At 42.3% G+C, this 22,832-nt stretch overlaps 1 protein-coding gene across 4 annotated transcripts in view; it reads right to left on the bottom strand.

Moving 5' to 3' along the window:
- The window catches only part of LOC111077369 (serine/threonine-protein kinase mig-15), a 36,227-nt gene that overhangs the window by 2,229 nt on the left and 11,166 nt on the right, over positions 1–22,832 (bottom strand). The window contains exons 3-13 of one of the 4 annotated variants that reach the window (XM_022371618.2): positions 11,669–12,113; positions 11,335–11,577; positions 10,824–11,257; positions 10,695–10,769; positions 10,418–10,612; positions 9,890–9,910; positions 8,324–8,694; positions 7,660–7,804; positions 5,439–6,431; positions 2,738–2,920; positions 42–284 (exon numbers count right to left, since the gene is read on the bottom strand). In XM_022371618.2, the coding sequence (XP_022227310.2) occupies positions 42–284; positions 2,738–2,920; positions 5,439–6,431; positions 7,660–7,804; positions 8,324–8,694; positions 9,890–9,910; positions 10,418–10,612; positions 10,695–10,769; positions 10,824–11,257; positions 11,335–11,577; positions 11,669–12,113 (3,348 nt within the window). Of the gene's footprint in view, positions 1–41; positions 666–2,737; positions 2,921–5,438; positions 6,432–7,659; positions 7,805–8,323; positions 8,695–9,889; positions 9,911–10,417; positions 10,613–10,694; positions 10,770–10,823; positions 11,258–11,334; positions 11,578–11,668; positions 12,114–22,832 lie in introns of all 4 variants that reach the window. The other 3 variants (XM_022371617.2, XM_022371620.2, XM_022371619.2) reach the window with 3 other exon arrangements.

Here is a 22,832-nt window from a genome sequence, read left to right as displayed (position 1 = left end):
CCATGTAGTTCGAGTCCTATGTACTATAATGATGTTCTTACCTTCCCCTGGCCGGAACGATCGAGCAGCATCAGGCCATTCTCTGTGCCAATCAGCAAATTGACACCCCATAGCGCCGCACAGAGTATCTCCGAATTGAAGCGCTTCTTATACTTACGGATCTCGGGCGTATCGTTGGCCGCCTCGTGAGAGGTGGGCGTCACATTGACATTCACGTGCGACTCACGACGCGACGGGCCGGAGCCGCCGGCCCCGAAACCGAAGGTAAGGAAACTGCGTTGTTTCTGTTGCAGCGCGTACGCGTGCGGTGGCAAGTGGGCGATCGACGAGGCCGATAGCGGGGCATTCGATGAGGTCGACGAGCATGGCGTCAGATGGTGTATGTTCGCAGAGGAGGAAGAAGCAGATTTGTGCAATAAATTAGTAATACTGCTGGAGGAACGCGTCTTACTGATCGAATTCTTTGGCGAGTTCTGTCGCGAATTCGACGAGGACGAGGCAAGCGATATCGTCGACTGTGGCGAATTATTGCTGCTGCTAATAATCACACCACCGACGACGCTACCACCCCCAAGGCCATGGCCACCGACGGCTCCGTTGCCGCTGCTAGCGATAAACGATTTCGATGGCGTGGAATGCACGGATGAACTGATGGCCGCTTGATACTGCGTGATATCGATATACGATTTTCGATTCGATTTGATTCGATTAACGATTATTTGTTTGATTTGTTTATATTGATTGATTTTTTGTTTGTTTTTATTTGGTAATTATATAGAGAAAAAGAAAAATAGAAAAAGTGCAAAGAAAAAATTGAAATTAGTCTGGAGATGTAAAAAAAGAATAAAGTTTATTAAATAAATTACAACATGCTTTTGGGGTGTTGGGATGTTTCTTTGTGCGTGTGTGGTGTGCATTACAAAGGTGTGGATGCGAGTGTGTGGGTTCGTGTGGTTTGTGTGGGTTCGTGTGGTTTGTGTGGGTTAAGGAATGCTTAAACTAACGAATAATTACAATTGAAACTATAGCCAAAAAAAAAAGGAATCTCATTCTTGTTAACAGTTTGTGGAAACGTGAAAATGTTAAATAATATATAAAATGGATATGTGTTTAGTCTTTCCCCTGAGGCCAATGGTATACAAATATTGAGCGTAATTATGTTGTGTGTGTAAAAGAAATAAAAATCTTTTGGGATATATTTTCCCCAGTAGATTTGGGTATGTGTGTAGGCAGATCTGCTGTTGACGAAATGTTAGTGACAATGACAGCCCGTACAGTGGGCCACATACAGCACTCCAATGGTAAATAATAATATGTGAAATTGATATCAAAAAGAGATGGCATTGTATGTACAGAGGAGAGAAGGAGAAGTAACTGGAACTGAAACTGAAAGGCATTCCTATAGTGCAGATAATTGTATGGGGGGGGAATTCCCTTTTGCCATTTGAAAGAACTTATAAGATACACAAACAGAGGGAATGTGGCAGGCACATTGTGAAAATGAATTGACGATTGAGAAATATATAAAGTCTATAAGCTATGTAATGTATACACAAATGTATTTTCTTTGTATTTGTTTGGTAGCAAAATGTTGGGAGTAAAGAGAGTAAAATTATACAAAAGAAGAGTATTTTTTTGGGAGCTATAGCTATGCTTTTTTGTTGGTTTTGTTTTTGTTTTTAGGGGTTTTGGTTTTGTTTTGTTTCGTTTTGTTTTGTTTATTTCATATACTTACTATTGTAATGTTTTGTTTGTTTGGTATTTGATTGGTAATTGATTTGTAATTGGTTAGAATATATCGTAGTGGCCATCAGCTCAAACGTTGCGGAAAGACAAAGCACAATTAAGAAGAAGAAATTTGTTTAAACGCTGTGTTTTTTTTTTTCTATTTTTAAATTTTTGGGGGGTTAAACATTCTTTGATTTTTTTTTTTGGTTTTAATTTAGATTTTTACTATATTTTGTTTAATATCATGCTTCATGCAAATTTACTTTTAAATACTTTTCTAAAAATTGTCGACCAATTCATTGTTTTACACTCTCTTCATAATGAAACTTTGCTCCCACGTCAAAGAAATATATATTTTCAAATAAGTATGTATGTATGTATGTATGTTTATTTTTATGCTATTCTCGTCCATTGATTTTGGGAATTAGTTACGGGGTTATGGGTATTTTTTAGTGGGGTTTGAGGATCACAAAATGTAAACAAAATATGGGAAGGGAATACTAAAAAAAAAGTACATATCGTTTTTGAGTTTACATGTTAGTAGGTAATCGAACCACTGTGCAGTATGGATAAGGGGAAATCTTTAAAAGTGCAAATACTTGGAACTCTATGGCGATTCCTAATCTCCTTTCTACATTCACGTTTTAGTCTACGATTCCCTCATGTAGTTCCTCAACTTTCGCATTAATTTAAGAACTGGCACTGATCATTTCTTATCTAATCGGAGGTACTTTGTACTTTAAAACGCTTCCCATCTGTGGACAAGATTCTGATGACAAAGACAAAGACAATGCGCATGACTCGATATGGCAATGTGGATCGCGACGATTCGGAACAGACAGCGATATTAAGACAAGTCATAAATAAGGTAAGGACTCACAAAGGTTACGAACACAATGAAATAATCAATTAAAAACAAAAAGTACAACGAGGTAGTAGAACACACAAAAGTATGATATTTATTGCCCATATATGATATGTATGTATGATTATTGTTGGTATTACTCACCTCCTCACTGGATGATTTGTCATGGCGTGGCGGTGTGGCCGGCGATGCCTGGCTAAGCAGATCGGGCAGTACGCTGCTGGTCCGGGTTCCGGGTGTCCCCAAAACGCTGCCATCGGCTGCAACTCCGCTGCTGCAACCGCCGCCGCCGCCGCCGCTGCCTCCTACTCCGCCAACTCCACGATTCTGATGGGACGGAAAGATGGAACAAAAATCAGTTTAGTATAGAGCAAAGTAAAACACACTTTGAGGGGGTTCGAATAGAGGTTGAAAATGAAATTAGGTAGTGGGGATGGGGGTGGGGGGGGTTATAGAGAATGTCTATGGGAGGATAGATAGATAGATAAACAGATAGATTGAGTAGGAGGAGTAACGAACAGATATAAGAAACAACAAATGAATCAAAAAACGAAGAACGTAGCAGCACAAAATAAATGAATGCCAATGAGAGACACTGAAGGTCGCCAAATGGATATGGTGGATAGGTCCCCTTCTTCTACGAAAGCCTCGCATGGATATACAGATATATATAAAGATATAGTCGAACGGAGAGAGTGTGTGTGCGGTTGGGTGGGTGGCTTGTGCGTGTAATATCCATTTACTATTTCATAGAGCTTACAATCTAATACATATATGTACGTAGTACTCTCTCTCTCTCTCTCTTTCTTTTGGTATGGTTTCAAAATTGTTTTAAAGCTAGACATGTAAAGCACTTAAACTATGTGGATCAAATCGAGGGGGGGCAGCAACACATTCCGCGCGGCACTCAGCAGGCAAACGTTGCTCAAGTTGCAAGAACAATTCGAGGTGGTTTTGGGGGCGGGTTTGGGAGGGCGTATAGGCGTATATTTTCTTTTCTTAATTCACTTTTCATTCATTTACCAAACCAGCAAACTTTTAATTGATTTTTTTTTTAAATTGATTTTCAAGTTTCGTCTTTGCACAGAAAAGCTTTAAAACAATTTTGTAGCATTAAGCAGTAGAATTTTTGGTTGAAGATGATATTACAGAGAGCAGAGCACAACAGCAGGATAATTTACATATGTAGTTAAAACTGGCAGTGATAGAGATTCCACTGTATAGGTTATCTGTACTAATCAAAGATTATAGAACATAGAAATGGCATAGATGATCTGCGGTGGCAAAACGTGAGGTAAGAAGTCAAACGAAGGGATTGATAGCGTAAGCTTTTCCTCTTCGTGTCTGTTAGTCAGCCATGCACACATAATACTCGTATGATGTGTGGTTTATGTGTTCTATAATCTTTGGTTATCTCTAATACAAACTATCAAATTTTTAACCACCGTAGAAAATCTCAAAGTTAGAAACAAACAATTAATACTCTTACAAAAATCATCCACACCAAATCCAAATTAAATTAAACTCTCACTATTCTCACTAGAACCCACTAAAACCCACCCTCAAATGAATATATTTAGGAATCAAAGATTTCAAGCAGATAAAAGTATAGAAAAAACTTCAACCTGCACTACTCTATTCTATTGAATGGATCACATCTCATTAGCATTCGATAATTTTGCTTCTTATTTGTGTGTTTGCGATTAAAGTTAAGTACATTTGTTTATTGACTTTAACCACAGACTAGAGACTGTTCACCAGTTGGAAAGCAATCGATTAAGTGCACATTAGCCCAAATACGCTTAGTATTAGAGATTAGAGACTTAATTAGGGTTCTGGGGGATGTAGCTTAAATCTTACAATGATCATACAAATGAAAAATGCATTAAATATTCCAAAATAAATCAAATAAAAACCAAAACATGCTCAAGCAATGAAAAGATACGAGTTAATATATGCAACAATATGTGAACACATAATACGAAATGAGTTTTGCCTTATTATACCCCTTGCAGAGGGTGTTAAGAAAGTCGAATAGTTCCGCGCGTAATGCAGCAATGCCCCTCGTTATCAACAAAACTGAGAGAGTAATCTTAGTCAATGTTCGTCCGTATTTCTGTCTGTTTTAATGCACGAAAGTCCCTCAGTTTTCAAGTTGTATTTCTGTAACTTTACACAGCATTTCTGCTGCTGCGTAATACCCATAGATGACAGGAAATGTCAATTTTCTAATGTACTAGATCACCATGACTGGAATTATCGTTTGAGGGGAAATTTAACTTTTCTCTGATAATAACTAAATTATAAGCGAAAGTCTCAACAAGCAGCAGTAAATATGAAAAATGAATATGCAAGGGTGTAGCATTTTCTGGTTCTTGAACGATTGTTTCCCCACAGAATTTTCCATCGTTTTTGATTAGGAACAGATGCGTGTTTGTGTGTGTGTGTTTGAGTGTTATTTACGAGGCAGTTAGTGCAAATGTTGTTAACAATACGAGTGCCAGCGGTATCGCAGGTGCGTGTTCGAGCCTGGTGGTGTGGTGTGTCGAGTGTGTGGTGTTGTGTTGGGTGAGTATGGAAGAAAGCGAGCGATGGTAAATTTAAAACATTTTTGTTGTTTTTGTTTTTTTTTTTAAGTAGTTTGGGTTTGGTTTACGTTTACATTTCTGGCGCCAAGACAAAACACAATTGGAATGGAAGAACGATATATGCTTTTGGTTTTTTTTTCTTGTTTTTTTTTTTGTGGTGTAGCAGCTTTTCAAATAAATGTTTGTTTGCCTTTTCTGAAGGTTGATTGTTGGAGTTGTTGTTTGTTTGTTTGTTTGTGCGAGCTGAGAACGTTTACCTGCTGCTGCTGCTGCTGTTGCACCTGCTGCTGTTGCTGTTGCGCCTGCTGCTGCTGTTGCTGCTGTTGCTGCTGATGCGCTCGTGATGCAGCATTCTGCAACACAATGACGGATTCAGTCTTTTCGCGACGCGGACGCAAGAAATCAAGATTCGCCCAACTGGATTTGGTGGCAGGAGTGGCAGGAGTTCCTGCTCCCGACTTGGCAGCCACTGCTCCTGCTCCTGCTGCTGCTGGAGAGGTGGTCTTGCTCTTGCTGCTGCCACTGGCTGTGGCACTGCTGCTGCTGTTGTAAATGCTGTTCCTTTGGTACATGGCACTGGCTCGCTGGTTGGCTTGAACCATTTGTGGCGACTGCAGCTGCTGTGTGGAGGCTGTGCCGCCGCTGTTGCTGCTGCTGCTGTTGTTGCTGCTGGTGGTGCCACTCAGCACTGCAGAGTGGCGTTTGGTTAGCGGAAAGAAGTCAGAGTTCTCACGCCTAAAGCTGCGCACAAAATTCATCGGCAGCTTGGAGTCCGACTCCTGGCGTTTGTGCTGCGACTTTGAAGTGCTGCTGCTTGCGGCTCCAGCGGCAGTTCCCCGTTCTTTGGCAATACTTGTGGCACCTGTGCCTGCGCCAGCGCCAGCGCCTGCACCTGCACCTGCACCCTTCAGCGGCTGATAGCCCCTGGGCACTGGCCTGGTGATGGCCTCCGCCACACTGGCCCTCTGCAGCTTCGTCTCCACCTTGAGCGTGCTCTGTTGCGAGCTACGAGTGAGGCTGGCCGTCGTTGTGGGGCTGCCACTGCTTCCACTTCCACTGCCACCGCTGGCTCTGCCACTGCCACGTGGTGCTGCTACTGGTGCTGCCGCTCCATTGCTGGTGCTGCCCGCTCCGCTCTTCGAAAAGAATCGATCAAAGTCCCAGTCCCTGAGCAGCTTTGCCTCCTCCTTTCGTGGCACAGCGGCAGCGGATGCCGACTTTTGCAGGCGATTTATATTCTGTTCGAGTTTCTGTTGTGTGTGTGTGTTTGTTGCATGGATCGGGGGGTTTATCGAAGGGGGGTTGTTTCGGGTAGGAGTAGTAGTTGTTGTTGTTGTTTTTGTTGGTTGGTTGTTGTTGTAAGTAGCAGCGCAAGAGAAGAATTTGTGTGTTTAGTATTTTGGTTTTTGTTTGTTGTTGTCTGTTGCATACTTAGAGGCGATTAAATATTGGATCTAAAGGGAGGATTCTATGCCCCACCCCACCACAACAGCATGTAACATTTTTCATGAATTCTCCTTCTCGAAAAGATCATCTTCTCTCCATTCTATAGACATGGATGTAGGTATATACTATATGTATGTTTATGCGAGTGTGTGTGTGAGTGTATTGTATCTGTGTGAGATATCGATTTTTTTGTATTTTTTTTGTCTTGGTTTTTGGGGTGCAATACTTTTTCTATATATGTATATATACAACATTCGATTTGCTTCGATCGGTGTAAAACATTCTATGCGCACCAGTGCATATATATAGATAGATGGATAGATAGATATATTTATGTAGATACGGATAAATACAGAAATACATATGTATATTATTTCATAGATGCAAACATCACACATTTTTTGCTCAATCAGGATACGATAAATATTTTTACACACAATAAAATCAAAATTTGTTTCAAAAGAATAATTCACGAAAAAGATTTCACACTGTTTTTTACGCCATAATAAAAATTACTCAAAAATATATATAGAGAAATTAATTATAAAATTAATAAAATTATTTCTGATAAAAATTTAGTAAGTAAAAGAGAAATATATATTTTAAGCTAAACCTTAAATGAAAAAAATTAAAAAACTGTTTTGAAAAAAGTTGTATCTAAAAAGGAAAACCGCAACCAAAAGTCAAAAGTAGAAAAAACTTAGATTTATATTACGCTTCATTGATTGTTTTGATTGTTGGATTGATTAGATTGATTGGCTCCTTTAACCCTACAAAAGCTATAGTTTACAATTTGTACAATCGCATTAACGACTCGGGGGCGGGGGGGGCCTGTCCTATATCTTCCACTGATTTCACCCCCGATATTCATTTTAGATCTCATTTTCTTCATTTAAATCAATACGAAACTAAAAACTAAACTAAAACGATAGAATCATACTCATATACCGTATCGTACGTATATATGTTGAAATAAAGAAAGTATAGATCGGTTTTCTCGGATTGTTTTCCACTTATTTTAGCAGTACTTACGCGCTTCATGATCAGCGTACGATCTCCTGCCTGATCATCGTCGTCGGGCGTTGGGGGCAGTGGCCGGTTGGGCGGTCCTCCGCTTCCATGGCTGCCAAGCGGCGTTGTCGTATTGCCATCCTCGGAGACGGGTCCCAGGCCAGGCCTATATGAAAATTCGGGTCTGAACAAAACGGAAAACCAAACGAAAAACAAACAAAAAAGGGGCGGCAAATCGTTTTGTTGATGAATGAAAATGAATGGGATTGGGAAAGGGATTTCAGGTGGGTTTCATGTGAGTGTTTTTGGTGGATTGATATAGGATTTTAATGTGTTTGAGGTGGATTTTTGATGGGATTTTGTTGGTTTTGGTGTGGGTATAGTGTGAATTTTGATGGCAGGTTATTTTAGGTGGGTTTTCGGTGTGGTTTTTGGTGTGGTTTTTTGGTGTGGTTTTTTGGTGGTTTTTGTAATGGAAGTGAGTTTCAATTGGGATCGTTTCAAGGTGTAGGGTGTAAAATGGATTGTTTAAACAAGTGAGAGACAAGAATGTAGTGAAGTTTGGGTTAGTATCCAGAGAGAGAGAGATAGAGAGATGATTGATACGTGATCTACTTGCAAATGCTTTTCTTTCTTTATTTTGTTTTGTTTTTCACGCCCCCTTCTTTGTGTGTGTGGTACTTACAGCGGCTTGGGCGGATCGCTGGCCAACAGAGTGCCATCATTCCGGGCCCGATCGTTCGGCTCATCCGGCTCGCTGTCCGAATCGCTGCTGTCCAATGGATCCAACGGATTCACGGGCTGTCCCAGATGATTGTTGGACTGCTGCGGCAGTACGGCGGCTGGCTTCGATGCGGATGATCCTACTCCTCCACCACCCGAAGCGGAACTGGACCCCCGATTGTTGCGTGGTGGCGCCTCTGGTTGGGCCGCCTGCTGCTGTACCCCTGCACCGGCTGCACCTCCGGCTGCTGTTGCTGCTGTCTGTGGCTGCGGCTGTTGGGAGGAGACCACGCCCAATTCATTTAATTGTGCTGCTAACACATCCAAATGATCCTACAGTTTTATATAGTACATTTGTTTTGTTTCGGTTTTCGGTTGTTTTCGGTTTTTTTTGTTTTCGATTTGTTTGGACAACATTTTTTTTTGGAGGATTTTCGTGTGTTTATGTTCGTGTGTGTGATGTAGTGTGTCGTGTGTGTGTGTGTGTCGTGTGTTTGTGTGTGTAGATTGCACATAATACCACAGTTTTTGTTTTGTTTTGTTTTTGGGGCATGGGGGAACGAAATATAATTGAGAATTAGATTGGTTTTCCTTCAACATAAGAGTTCTTTCTTATAGATACAGAAAGCTAGCAAAACTTTCGTCCGCATAAAGAACAGATTTGTGGGCTACAGAGATTCGATTCGGTTAGAAATGTTTAGGCAATCAGGAAGATAATTATTTCATTACGGGAGCAAAAAGATTCGATTAGAAATTTAGCTTCAGATGCAGAAAAATCAGTGCAGTGATTATAAAACTCATTCTCTTCGTTACATTTGTTTCTTCAAATGTGTTCTATAATCTTTGATCGTTGCATGGAATGGAACAGTAGATTCGATTAGAAAGCTTCGTTAGTGGACGGCAAACATTGTTCTCGTTAGATCTTTAGTTGATTCCAAAACTGCGGTCTTAGAATCACACAGAAAACTCAATTTAAAGTTAGTTTAAAATCAACACCAGTCTCTGCTACTTTTTTGGTTAGTTTGTGGATCAATTTGATATCATTTGGGTTGGGGTTTAAAAAGTGGTATTAGTGGCACGTGCAAAAGTGTTTTATTTTATTTTATATTTTTTGTACCTCCATATAAAGTTGTACATGAATTTCGAATTTGATTTCAAAACGTTGGTTGGGATAGGAGGGGATTTGTGGTTTTAGGGTTTTACAGATGGATGGAAAACAATCATTATATGAAGTGCATTGTAGAACTTTTGAGTGTGGGATATTCAAAGCGATCCATTAAATCAGAATATCTGAATTATTGAATTTGAATTGAATTTTTTGTATAATTTTACAATCATTTATTTATGTGCAGATCGCTTGAATCTAGCCCCAACTGCAGTTCTCTAACGCACTGCACACATCAATGGAAATGTACACTATATATATGTATATAGGAAAATTCAAGCAGTTAAACGCAAAAAAGGAAAACAGAAGAACAAATGCAACAGGCGGCGGCTTCCTCAGCGGAAAGTCGTTGGACAGACATACCTCAGGTCTCCTTGGTGGTAACTGTTGTGGTTGTTGTTGTTGTTTTATTTGTGTGTGTGTTTTTATAATGTTTTGTGTATTTTGTTGTTGTGTGTTTTGTTTGAATGAAAATCATACGTTGGATTTACGATACGAACGACGGCAACGGGGGGAAATTGATGAGTTGAAATCATAAATCGAGAGATTTATATAGATATTATATATATATATATATATGTAGGCGCACAAAATACATGAAAATAAAAGAAGAATAAGAAATTGGGGGATTACTTATGAGCGAAACATAAAAATCGAAACTACTTCTGAATGGGGGGACGCAACATTACGGGGGGGATATGCAGATATATGTATGAATATTCTATCCAAAGGAGGGATCTCTGTATGTTTCCTCTAGGGAGGAGCTCCCCCCTCTCTGGAGCTCTTCTTTTGCAAGTGTCATTGCTCTAGAAAGACCTTCCTCCCCCCCCCAGAGAGGAGCAGCTGTTATCAGCAGCCTCTCCGCGTTAATCTCCTGCTACCGATACGCACCGATGGCTTGAAGTTATTCTGCGAGTTGCGCTGCTGCTGCTGTGGCGTCTGACCCGCTGGCTGATCGCCTCCTCCTCCGCCGCACTTCGGGGTCGGTGGCAATGGCCGATTGGCATGCGGTGGATCTGGCACCACAATCAGACGCTGTGGTATTTGTGGACGTGCCGGCGGACCTGGCTCCTCGATCTGCTGGCGCTACAGAGCCAAAGGAGAATTCAAATCGGATTAAATCGAGGCTACTAAAGGGACAGGGATAGAGGGATCCCACTTCTCCTACCGATGGCGGTTTCTGCTGTCGATTCGCCTGCGGCTGTTGCGCCTGTGCCTGCTGCTGTTGTTGCTGCTGCTGCTGCTGTTGCGCGGCTGCCGCTGCCTGCGCCTGTGCCTGTTGCGCTGCAAATGCCGCTGCTGCATGTGCCTCTGCTGCTGCCGCCGCCGCCGCCGCGGCTGCCTGTCGCTGCTGTTGCTGGTGCAACTGGGCCTGGGCGGCTGCATGGTCGGCCGCTGCCTGCGCATGGGCATGGGCCATCAGCTGGTGATGCTGCTGCTGCTGTTCGGCCGCGAGACGGCCCTCCTGGATCTGCTGGAAGTTGCGGCGCAAGGTGTCGCCGCCCGGGGCCTGGACAATGGAGCTATGCTCGCCCGCCAGCTGCGGCTCATCGTCGTCGTTGTCGCTGCCCGAGTAGCGATAGTCCTCGCGCTCCTTCTCCTGCTTGCGCTTCTTGCAGCGATCGATGTGGTCCTTCAGCTGGATGCGCACTTGCCGGTCCGTCGGCTGATCCTTGATGAAGCCATGCTTCAGCAGATTCTCGGTATAAGGCCGCTGATGGTAGTCCTTCACTGTAAATGTAGAAGAAAGCGGCACTCGATTAGCCAGGCCAGGGATTCCCTTGCAGGCAGATGGACGGATGACTCACCCAACACCGTGTCAATGAATCCATGGAATTTCTTGGACCATTTCTTCGATTTGAGGCGCGGCGGCGAGTTGCGCGGAATCAAGAAGAGGGCACGCATCGGATGCAGATCGCACAGCGGCGGCTGTGACTCAGCCATCTCCAAGGCAGTGATGCCGAGCGACCACAGATCCGATCGATTGTCGTATGTGGCATCGGGATTCTCGTCGCAGGCAATGACCTCCGGCGCCATCCAATAGGGTGTACCTGCATAGCGACAGAACAGAAAGAGAGAGAGAGAGAGATGTTTAGCAGTTAATAATCCACAGGGTGGACACCAGTTGGAGCTCTGACTCACCAATGAATGTATTCCTTCTGCCTATCGTGCGATCCAGTTGCGCCGAGACACCAAAATCCACCAGCTTCACCTCCGCATTGTCTGTGAGGAGCACATTCTGGCCCTTGATGTCCCGATGGATGACTTTGTTCGAATGCAAGTAGCTGAGGCCGCGCAGGATCTCGCGGCATATGTAGGCGATCCACTCCTCCTTGAGGCTCTGTCCCTTGGTGGATTTAACCAGATCCGTCACGGAGCCAGCGCCACAGTACTCCATCACCAGCCACAGCTGATCGTCCTTTCCCGGTGGAGATTTCTTGATGAACGCCCCATAGTAGGTGGCAATGTTGCGATGATTTGAGTATTTCTTCAACACATTGATCTCCAGCTTGATCTCCTCCTCCTCGTCCTCGGTGACATCCATCACCTTTATGGCAGCCAATTGTCCAGTCTTTGTGTGACGGCCCTGCAACAGATGCAACATACAGAGAGAAAGAGAAGTTAAGTCTTTGTTTAATCTTTCGGTTAATCTGTGGTGGTGGCAAAGATCGAGGTCAAATGTGGGGCATGGCATGGCATGGGATCGGATGGCATGGTGCGGTGGGGTGTTGTTTTTCATTGCTTTAAAAACGTTTTATTATTGCGCCATTGAAGGCTGTTTAATGCACTTCCAGAGCAGAGAAGCTCTAGCGTTGAGAGAGACCCACAGAGACCCCAACGATTGCCGATGTCGATGACGTTACTGATGGCCATGAAGGCGTTGTCGGTTAGTGCATTTCTCTCTCTATCTGTCTCTCTCTCTCTCTGCCACTGACACTGGCCGTGCACCCCACAGACAGGCGGTGCCGACGGCGGCAGCGTCAACAAACTGCGACGCATGAAAAGTGATTATTTAAACAAAAGCCATAGCCAACAGCCACAACAATATATAGTAGACTTTCAATGAAATCAAACAATAGAAGGCACTCACAAGATGGGGGGGGAGGAGGAACGAGAAGGAGGAGGAGCAGCAGCAGCAGGCGACTCTGTCTGGAGTGCAGCTGGAAGGGGAAGGAGGTGGAGGTGGTGGCATCAACCTCAAGTGTGGTAATGTGTCTGCTCCTCAATCAGAGTGTCAAGTATTTAAGGTAAACATCATGCCACAAATAGCAGCGAGTACAAGTATCTCTCACTCATTCAAGAACATGGCCGGCAACGCCAGATACAGTGTCTAATCGAAGGGGGGCACGGGGAGGGAGCGGCAACTGCAGGGAGATTCTATAGAGAGTAGATCTATCTATACTTGTTTTGCTCGCAGTTTGGAACCTCTTTTAAAAGGTGACTAAGAGGTGGAATCCAAGGAGAAGAAGGACTGCAAAAAAGAGACTCCATAAAGGAGATGCCTTAAAGAACATTAAAAAGAACTCTTATAAAATCAGGAGGAGTGCTCCACTCTAGCTGGAACAGTTTAAGCATGACTTATCCAAAGGCAAGGAATGTTCTATGAATGATATCTTAAAGGGGAGCCCCGACAGATACTCTTTACATTAAATCTAAAAATCTAATTGTATATCTCTAAATGAGTGCCTCTAAATCTAGTCGCTCAATTCTGTGGCGGGTATCCTAACTTTCCCCTTAAGGAACTAAGATTCTCCAATCCATCTTTAGTTTCAAAAAATTATATATCCATTTTTCATTTGATTATAATGATTTGTTGTGCAGCAAACTCTCAAGAGTGTTTATTAACTTGTTTCAATGATATTCCCTAGCATTTTCCAGTCACGTAGTCGATGCTTTGGGTACCCACCCAACCAACCCCCAACGATTACCCGTACTCGTAGTTTCAATTAGTTGCCACTTTAATCAAAAAGCTTGCAAATTGTTTTTTGTGCCACACAATCTCCTCCTCCACCTCCTATCCTCTCTCTATCACAAACCCCTGTTTGAGGCCCGCTTTCAGCCAAGAGATTGAGTTGTCCTGACCAACCGGTTACCGGTTTCCCCTCTACCTTCTCACGCTCCGGTTAGATGATGCATCCTCTAGTGGATGTCTTTGGCTTTGGCTCTGGGGCTGGGGCGGTGGCTGTCGCTGTCATGTCGTCTTTTTAGCCGCTTTTCAAGTCATTTTACATTTAATACAGTTTTAATTGAGTGAGTGAGCAGCAAGCAGCAGTCACCCCATCCCACAGAGCAGGAACCAAAGACAGAGCGCCACAGAGAATGTCTCCCCATCATATGGGGGCACCTCCAGTCGGTGCTCCATTCTCAGCCATAAATCAGAATGCTTAACGAGAGATGATAGCAATTTAAGTGACGATAGGCACCGCCGATGTGCCGATGTGACGGTCATTCCTGCTGATGTGCTACGACCATCTATCTAACTATCTGTGTATCTATAAGATGTCCACGAGACATGTTTTGCCCGTTGGCTCTTAGCCATCGTGTACTCTACTCTTTCACTTGGCAACAGGGAATACTCGTAGGGTACTTTGCTTAGACGTTGGTCTATTAAGAAGGTCAGATTCATGTTTAAATTTCGATTAAGGAAAATATCTGTTACTTTAAAATTATATTTCGATTGGATAATACGATATTCTACAATTAAATAAATCGCGTTATGTTTCTACTACCAATTTCTGTATATAAAAGAATACATTTTTCTATGTTTTCTTAGGGAATGTTCTACAGGATATAGAACAAGAATGACTCTTCACCAGACAACTTTCCGATTTCTCTCTGTATTCCCTCAACTTCTTCTATTATATACAAAAAAAACATCGCATAATTTCGTAGGGTATTCCCCATATTCGTTCTGCCCAATTCAATTTTTATTTATTGATTACCGAAACGAGGCGTTACTCCATGGCTGGTGAAGATTCGATCAAAATGTTATTAAAAACTCAGCCAAACGAGTAAAATGCCTGAAAGCATCATCATCATATTCTTGCATCTTGCATCTTGTGGCAGCAACAACCACATCGTTGCATCGCTGATTCTAACTGTTGTGGCATGCAGCAACAGCAGCAGCAAAAGCAGATTCTCTATGCAAATTAATGACATGCACTAATGGAGCCTGAAAAACGACACAGAAAATTGACCAGAATGAGAGAGGAGAAATCGATTAGGCAGGCCATTAAAAGGGGGCGGCAACAGCACAGAGGGGGAGGGGGAGGGCAGTGGCGTGAGTTGCATTGCAGGTGGTGTGGTGTGGTGTGGTGTTTGTTTCGGTTAGCAGGAAGTGTTTGTTTGTCAGCATTTTGATGTCGCCTGCGGGGCCAAATGAAAGACTTAAAGACCGATGGATGATTGCGGCAATAAAAATACTATGGAAAATATTTGTGAATCATTTCGGAGAGGAGTGCCCTCCCCACTCCCCACTCTTTACCCTCTCTTTCTCCTCCACTCTTTGCATTTGTTTTTTTTCTTCTTAAAAGCTTTAAAGCAAATAGAGCCAAACAAAAATGTACACACACAAAGAGAGAGAGAGAGGGGAAGAAACAAATAAACAAAAGTCGAAGCAAACCCAAAAAGGCTTATGCCATATATTTATGTAAAAGCAAAACTCTCCTCGAAGGAATCGCTGAATTTGTAAAAATAATCAACAAACAACAAAAACAAACGAGAAGGAACGTGTGAGTCGCTTCTAAAGACGCGACTCTACTTATACCCGTACTCAGTCAGTATTTACATTTTTGAACATATGATATTTTAGAGTTTTAGCATTAAAAAAAAAAATTTTACATTTTACATTTTTTTGCTACATCTGTTATCTACATCTACATATATTATGTATATTCTACATCTAACATGTAGATTATACATGTACCATTCAGATTCTACATCTCCTCCGCTAGGGGTTGCTCGCGCACTGAACGCGGCACAGTGTGCGAGCGAGATGGAAAATGAGTTGTGTTGTCGTCGTCTGGAGTGGGCAGGGGAAGCGTCTGAAAATTAATTTCTTCATTCTGACTATAATTATGATCCGATCTGATTCAGATTCGGCAGTCTGGTATATATGATCATTCTCTACGATAATGCGTTTTTAGTTTTATCGTATCTTTAAAAATGTGCCTGGCACAGATTTTCGTTCTTTATGGGGGCGGAAGGGGGCGGGTCGAAATTTTGAAATACACTTGTAGCAGTGGGATATCACATGAGTCTGGAAACAAAATTTGGTTGCCCTAGCTCTTATAGTCTCTGAGATCTAGGCGCTCAACAAGACAGACAGACGGACAGACGGACAGACGGTCAGACGGACAGACGGACAGACAGACATGGCTCTATCGACTCGGCTATTGATGCTGATCAAGAATATGTATACTTTATGGGGTCGGAAAATTTTCCTTCTCTGCGTTACACACATCCACTTTTACCACAAATCTAATATACCCCTTAACTCTTTTTGAGTACGGGTATAAAAATGTGAAAATCTTTTCAAAGGTAAAGTCAACAATAGAGGGGGTGGGGGGGAAACCAGAGAGGAGTGCGGATCGTATCGTATCGGAGAATGGAATGGAATGGGCATCGTGTGGCAGTGTTCCATGGAGTGACACCGAACGACAGTGGTGGGGCTTGGCTCTGGCTCTGCTCTCTTCTGTGGAGTGCAGCTGTCCCTCCGGCTTGGGTTTTGGATTTGCCTACCTCTGAGAGGCAGCGCAAAAGAGGGGTTTACGATTTCCAACACTCGTACTCGCTTAATGCTCATGTATCTGTATCTGTCAGATACACAAATACAAATACAAAATCAAAGCGTGAAAAAGAAAAACCAAAAGGCAAACAATAAAAATAAATAAAACAATAAAATAAAATCAACTCGATGAAATGATATCCCCAGAGAGCTCTATCCAAAACCACAAATACAAAGGAAGATATATATGTATATAATGCAAATAGAAATGACATAAAATAAAACTGCATAATCAGACAGCAAATTATTCTCATATTCACACACATAATCATAATCGCATTCATATTCATAATCGTATTCATATTCCCTCAGAAAAAGTATTTGGATCGTGATTCGTGTACGTAAGATGCCAAAACGCATTGTGCCCCTCACAAAGCCCCTCTCTAGGCACCCTTTTCCCCATCACTTCCTCCCTTTTACGCCCCAGAAAACTATTGCAAGAAAGAAATAACACAGAGGCAAAAAAAAACAGTGAATTCGCAGCTGACGTTGACAGAAAAAATGCATTTTTTTCACTGCGTGCCGCGTGATAAGAGAATGGACAGATAGAGAGTGGGAAAGAGCAGGAGAGAAGGTGGAAGGGAGACAGGAAGGCAGCACAGGGAGCAGGGAAGAGTATATACATATAAAACTCAAGAGACGGAAATTTGGCATTATATAAGAGAAGAAAAATGCAGTCAAGTGTCTGCCTAGTGCTATCCACCCCCTTGCGTTTTTTCACATGTTAAAAATTCCCAAAAAAAAAGATAAACTTTTGGACATGTTTTTCAAGTTGTGCCCGCACTTTGGGGCATGCAAAACGCTAGAAACTAAGAGAGAGAGATAGGAGGAAAAAGGAAAGAAATAAAAGCGTGTATGTGGAGAGGATAGGGAAGCAGTGAGAGAGAGAAACCGAAATAAATATGATAGAGATAACACCAGAAAATAATCCAGAATAAGCGGAGAAGAAAACATGTGTGGGGTGGGGGGTATTAGTTGGCATTAAAACAGAATCAAATGGAAATGAGGAAATGGAAATTATAAGAGAAGATAGTACTAGTCAACGAGGGAAAAAACAAAGCAGAATAATCTCCAGAGATGCGACAAAATGTTCATATAGCAAAAAGCAGGGAACATAATCCAACTAAAAATGGTCTTTCAAATGGGAAATGCATTCCATAAAATGTGCATAGAATTTATGGGCTAGCAATATGGCAATTCCGTAAAGGGAAACAAAAGAAACATACAGAAATTACATAGCAATCGGAGCTATAAAATATACAATAATTGAGTGCGGGATTGTAAGACTTTTGCTATCTAGAAAAAGAGGGAATGCAAGACCGGAACAGGGAGTAATAAAGGAGTTGTAATTGTTTGGAAATAAACCCTGAAACTATTGCATTTCATTGCTACATCAAGTGGACTGGAATGCAACCATTTCCCTGCACTAATAAATCAATACATATATGGATGTGCCATAAATCTTATCTATAAACTAGTTACACTGTAAGTGAAAATGCGAATTTGCAAGAAATTGTGAAATGATGAATGAAAGATTAGAAAAAGATAGAGGGAATACCTTTGCACTTTCTGTGGGGTAAACTGTGACTAATATTCCAGCCTTGCTTAAGTCTAAATTAGCTATAGTTTACTGTTAAAAAGCGTACAAGAATTCAAACTAAAAATCAAATTTAAAGCCCAAGTAATTTGCTAGTAATTACTGCGGTGTCTAGACTACTGTCGTTTTGGCCTGTTAATATTTAAGCCAAATACATTTACCTGTCCCGAAGCCCCCACCCACTTCCCAACCCACTGGGCAATGTGGCTCAAATAAACCAAGAACAAAAAAAAAAGTGGAACATCAAACAAAAAGTGTGTTTGCTGTTTGCTAACTGGGTTACCCATCATCAGGTGGAGGTGGAGGCGTAGGCTACGTACAACCATCATTTCAGAGGCAGCAACTAAAACACCGACCCCTGCCAACTCTTCGAACTGTGTGTTTCCACTTGAATCCCGAACCAGAACGCCCCCGAGCCGAACCGAACCCCACTATGGCCCCCAAAACTCCACTCCAGACACCACTCTACACTATGCACACTCTGCCGCATGCCCCCTCCTTGCCATCAGATCCACCCTTTGCCTGCTGCTGGATGGGTGGAAAATTCAATTTAATGAAAATGCTGCCAAGTGCTAAAAAGCCTGTTAAGTGATTCAATGAAATGAAGGCAAGGGAGACAGGAAGAGTGCTACAGCTACAGCTGGAGAATGAGAATGAGAGAGTTAAAGGTAGCACTAGACTAGCAGCTAACCTTTGACCCACAGACATGCAGCAGCAGCAGCAGCAGAAGAAAAAAAAAAACAGTTTAAAAAAAAATACCCTAAAATACTCTGACCAAATGCGGCGATAAATTTAAACAAATTTCAAGCACTATTTCAGCATTCAATTTACGGTTCTATGAGGCAGCTGCAAGCATTAAGCGCGCACACAGATACAGTCGGATATGGGAGCCAAAAAGAAACAGCGTACAGTTTCAGAACAGAAACAGCATACAGATACTGCCCAAAGGAGGGTTAGGCATTCCAAAGAAAGAAAAAATAAAACCCAAACCCATTCTGATTGCCAAGTTAATTAACGAATGAATCTAACGATCAACAAATTGGTAATTGATGAGCATTCAACCTTCTGTCTGCCCCACACGTACCACATGTACCATATACCCCCGGTCACTGCTCTACCCCCCTCCTAATCACCTTTCAAATGTGGAGTCTACAAATTTGCAAACTGATCGACAAAGAAGACAGCAGCAATAACAAAAACAACAACTAAAAACTGGGCATAAAATGTGTTGCGTAAGTTGGCCAAAAACGCAGCTGTTGCTGCCACAGTTTGTGCCACTCGGTGGTGGCACTGCCAGTGGGCCAGTGGGGCAGACAGGCAGGCAATAACTGGAGGCTGTTGCCCCTGCCACATGTTGGGGTTTGGTCTTGCTTTTGGTTTGTGTCTACTGCCTACCATTTGACGCATCGCACGGGCGTGGTGTTGCGGCTGCTGCGGCTGCGGCGGCTGCTGCTGCCTCTGTGGTTTCTTTCTGTGTTTTTGTATCTCATATCTCGTGTATCTTTTGTATATTTTGCCAGTGTTGTAATTGAATTGCGGTGCACACGTGTGTGGGAGCAGCAGCTCTAAGATTGCTGCCACAATTAACATGCCCCACACACAACACAAAAGCCCAACGAGAGTGCGCACAAGTCGGTCGTTCGGTCGGGGTACGGAGCGGTAGAAAATATGGTATTTGCTTCCTTTTGATAGCTCTTCGGGTTACTCAATAGAGTGGTGCGGCATGCGGCAGGTAGCACAGGTGTGGTGTCACAGCCACAGACAATAGCTAATGCAAGTTGCAAAGGCAACAACCGCTTTCCCCACCCAAGGAACGGGTCGGAGTCCTAGTCCTAGATTTCGAATGAAACCCATTTCCATTCTGAAACTGTATAATCTGTATTTCTGCGTATTCTAGCTCTAATATTTGCCCCTATTCGGCCACCAATAATTCTCCCCATTCGACACCCAAACTAATTCCCCAATTACCGTTCACAATTATGGTTTATTCATTTGATTTATTTAACAATTTTGCATGTCTGTCATCAGGGGCCTTGCTTATCAGTAGGCTCTCCAATGGGGGATATTTATATTCCCCTACAAAAATATATACCTTGAAAGTTCCGCGCATTGAGTCATTGAATCTATTTCCATTGTTGACGGCAAAAGTACCGTTTATTTGTGCGAAAAAGATAAGCCACACCACACACGGGATGGGAAATTGTGTCAAAAGATAATAATTTATTTGGTGTACATACTCTCGTATGTATTTTTAGGGGAGGCGGCAGGGGGAGCACAAAAAATGTACAAAAACGAAGAATGTGTGTGCTGATAATGACGTCACTTTTTGCGTGTCAACAATTTCCTGTTTCCTTTCGGGGCTCCCTTTTCTTTTATAGGGGTGTATGTGTGTGTGTGTGTGTGTGTATGCTGGGTTTTATTCTAATTAATTGAGAGAGAGAGACCCCTCTCCTTCCTCCTCCTTCCATCTCTTTTGCTGTCAAATGGAGTTCACATTTTGATAATTGGAAATTAAATGAATTAAGCCGGAAAGATGGATGGAGATGGAGAGAGTGGGAGTGGGAGAGATGGATTCCCAGATGAAAAAAAGAGAGACGATAAAACCCCCCCTATCGAATAGGCGGGAACAACCGCAACTCACACGATGACTGCGGGTCAACGGGTGGGTCCCTTTCTCTGTCTCGGTCTCGGTCTGTCTCTCTATTTCTCTGTTACTCTTTTGATTGTTCATACAATTACATGGAACAATAAAATATATATATTCCGATGTCACATGTCACATGGTAGCCAGTGTCCCCCCGCTTCCTCCTCTACCATGTACAATATGCAGATAAGAGACGACGACGATGACTGCAACCAGCATCAACCAGCATCAACCAGCCATAAACATGCGGTGGCATGGGGCATGGCATTCATTCCATTCATTCATAATGGAAGTTAGATAGAAGTTCAATTCCCTTTATGGAGTGGAGTCTCCCCTCCCCTCCACTCCTCTGGTGGCAAGACAAAGACTTTTCTCTGTTGCAGCAAATTATGCATGCAAAATAACTAACACAACTTTCACTCATAAATTAATTGTTCAACAACAACAACTACAACAAAAGCCTAAGCAGCAGCAGTGGAAAAATATAGACATAAATATTGAAAGCATGCAAAATCCCACAACTACAGTCAAACTTCATTAATTGGGAAACTTCCCCAACTAAGACTAAAATGTTGCAATTTATTTCCAATAACTAGAATATTTCGATAATACTTTGAAAAGGTAAAATCTGGGCAACTACGGGGAATTTTGTTATCCACAAAATAGCGAGTTCTAAGACGGAACAGGGAGTTTAAAAAAAGAAGCACTAAAGACGAACTAAAGCTAAAAAAAAAAATAGAAATTTTAGACCCAGCTAATTTTCCATAAATGCAAACAGAAATTCCATCTGAAATATCTAAAACATCAATAAAATATCTATCTAAATATCCAAAATCCAAATTGCACCAAGTAACAAATTTTCTTAGCTTTTTCCATGCATTTCGTATGCCACTGGCATATGCCGTTAGCAGTGGCAGAAGTTAGACTGTACCATGAAATTCATGCCCCCCGTAAGTGGCCATAAAAATCAGTAGGAATCATGAAATTCCATTAAACAAATGTCTAAGTAATCAGCCAAAGGAGAGAGACAGAGAAAAAGGGAGAGAGGGGGGCAACAGAGGAGAGATAGAGTAAAAGGGAAAGAGAGACAGATGGGACGAAACACTTCGTTTGCATATTTAATCAATGGATTGCTGGATGGATGGCAGGCCACAAAATATTGAAATATTTACATACGGTGGGGTACGGTATTGCCAAAGTGTTAACCTTGTAACCAAATGGACAATAAACAAGCACAGACATGCTGCTTATCGCAATTGCAAGAGACAAAAAGAGATGGAGCGATATATAGAGAGATAGAAGAGCAAGAGCGAGAGCGAGAGAGTTATCGCATTTGTGTGGATGATTTGTGGGCGGCAATTTGATCAAATGGGATTGAAATCGTTTTATAGACGGGGGAGTTTCTGTGTGGCAAAAAGTGGGTCAAATATCCATCGAAGGAAAGGCACTGGCAAAAAAGTATCCAACTATTTTGTTTATGAGTCATAAAACTATTGGAGAGAAACCTAAATGGAAATGGGATTTCCTTCAGGAGATTTTAGGCACTCTCGTCGTTCCTGGAAATTTCAGGGTTTGTCCAGCAGAGCTCTTTCCTTTTGCTCAAAATTTCCTGGTATTCCGAAATTAACCAATTAGGAAATCAAAGGAAATAAACAGAATAATATTCACATTTGTTTCACAAAAAAAAAAAACCTGACCTTTGCTCGTCCGCCGTTATTGTTATTGCTTTTTGTGGTTTCACTCGAGCGGATCGCCGAGTGCGGGGCATGGAATGGAATGGAATTGGGAGATCTCTAAACAGACCGCAGAAATTTCACACGCCGCCTTTGACTCTGAAAAAGTGATAAATTTTCAAGTTCCAGCAGCAGAGGCAGCGGCAGCTCGGCACACTCGCCGCGTATAATCGTAATTTATGCCAGAAACAACACCAAAAAACAAAACAGCAACCCACACAGAAACACTCCACACTTTGGTGGACGGACAGCTAAACAGATGGACAGAGAGCGCATTGCTTATAAAATGCATAAGTTAGCAGAGCTTCTTCGAGCAGCAACCAACTCATCGTTTTCCCAAGGTCGTTTGTGCCCCCCACACACATGGTACACCCTTTCCTCTCTTCCACTTCCCCTTCCTTATCATTTCTTTATTTCCCCCTTCCCGTTTTTCGTATACCTTTTTCAATGACTTTTCCCATTCCCATAGATTCCGCTGAAGCTAGCAAAAAAATTTCAGTTATTTTGGTGGCTTTTTTTTTTTTGCACAAAACCCAACGAAGGGG

The sequence above is a fragment of the Drosophila obscura genome, unplaced genomic scaffold (assembly GCF_018151105.1).
Source record: "Drosophila obscura isolate BZ-5 IFL unplaced genomic scaffold, ASM1815110v1 contig_1, whole genome shotgun sequence".
NCBI lineage: Eukaryota > Metazoa > Arthropoda > Insecta > Diptera > Drosophilidae > Drosophila > Drosophila obscura.
The sequence above is the reverse complement of the archived record's forward strand: the minus strand, read 5'-3'. Positions and strand labels throughout refer to the sequence as shown.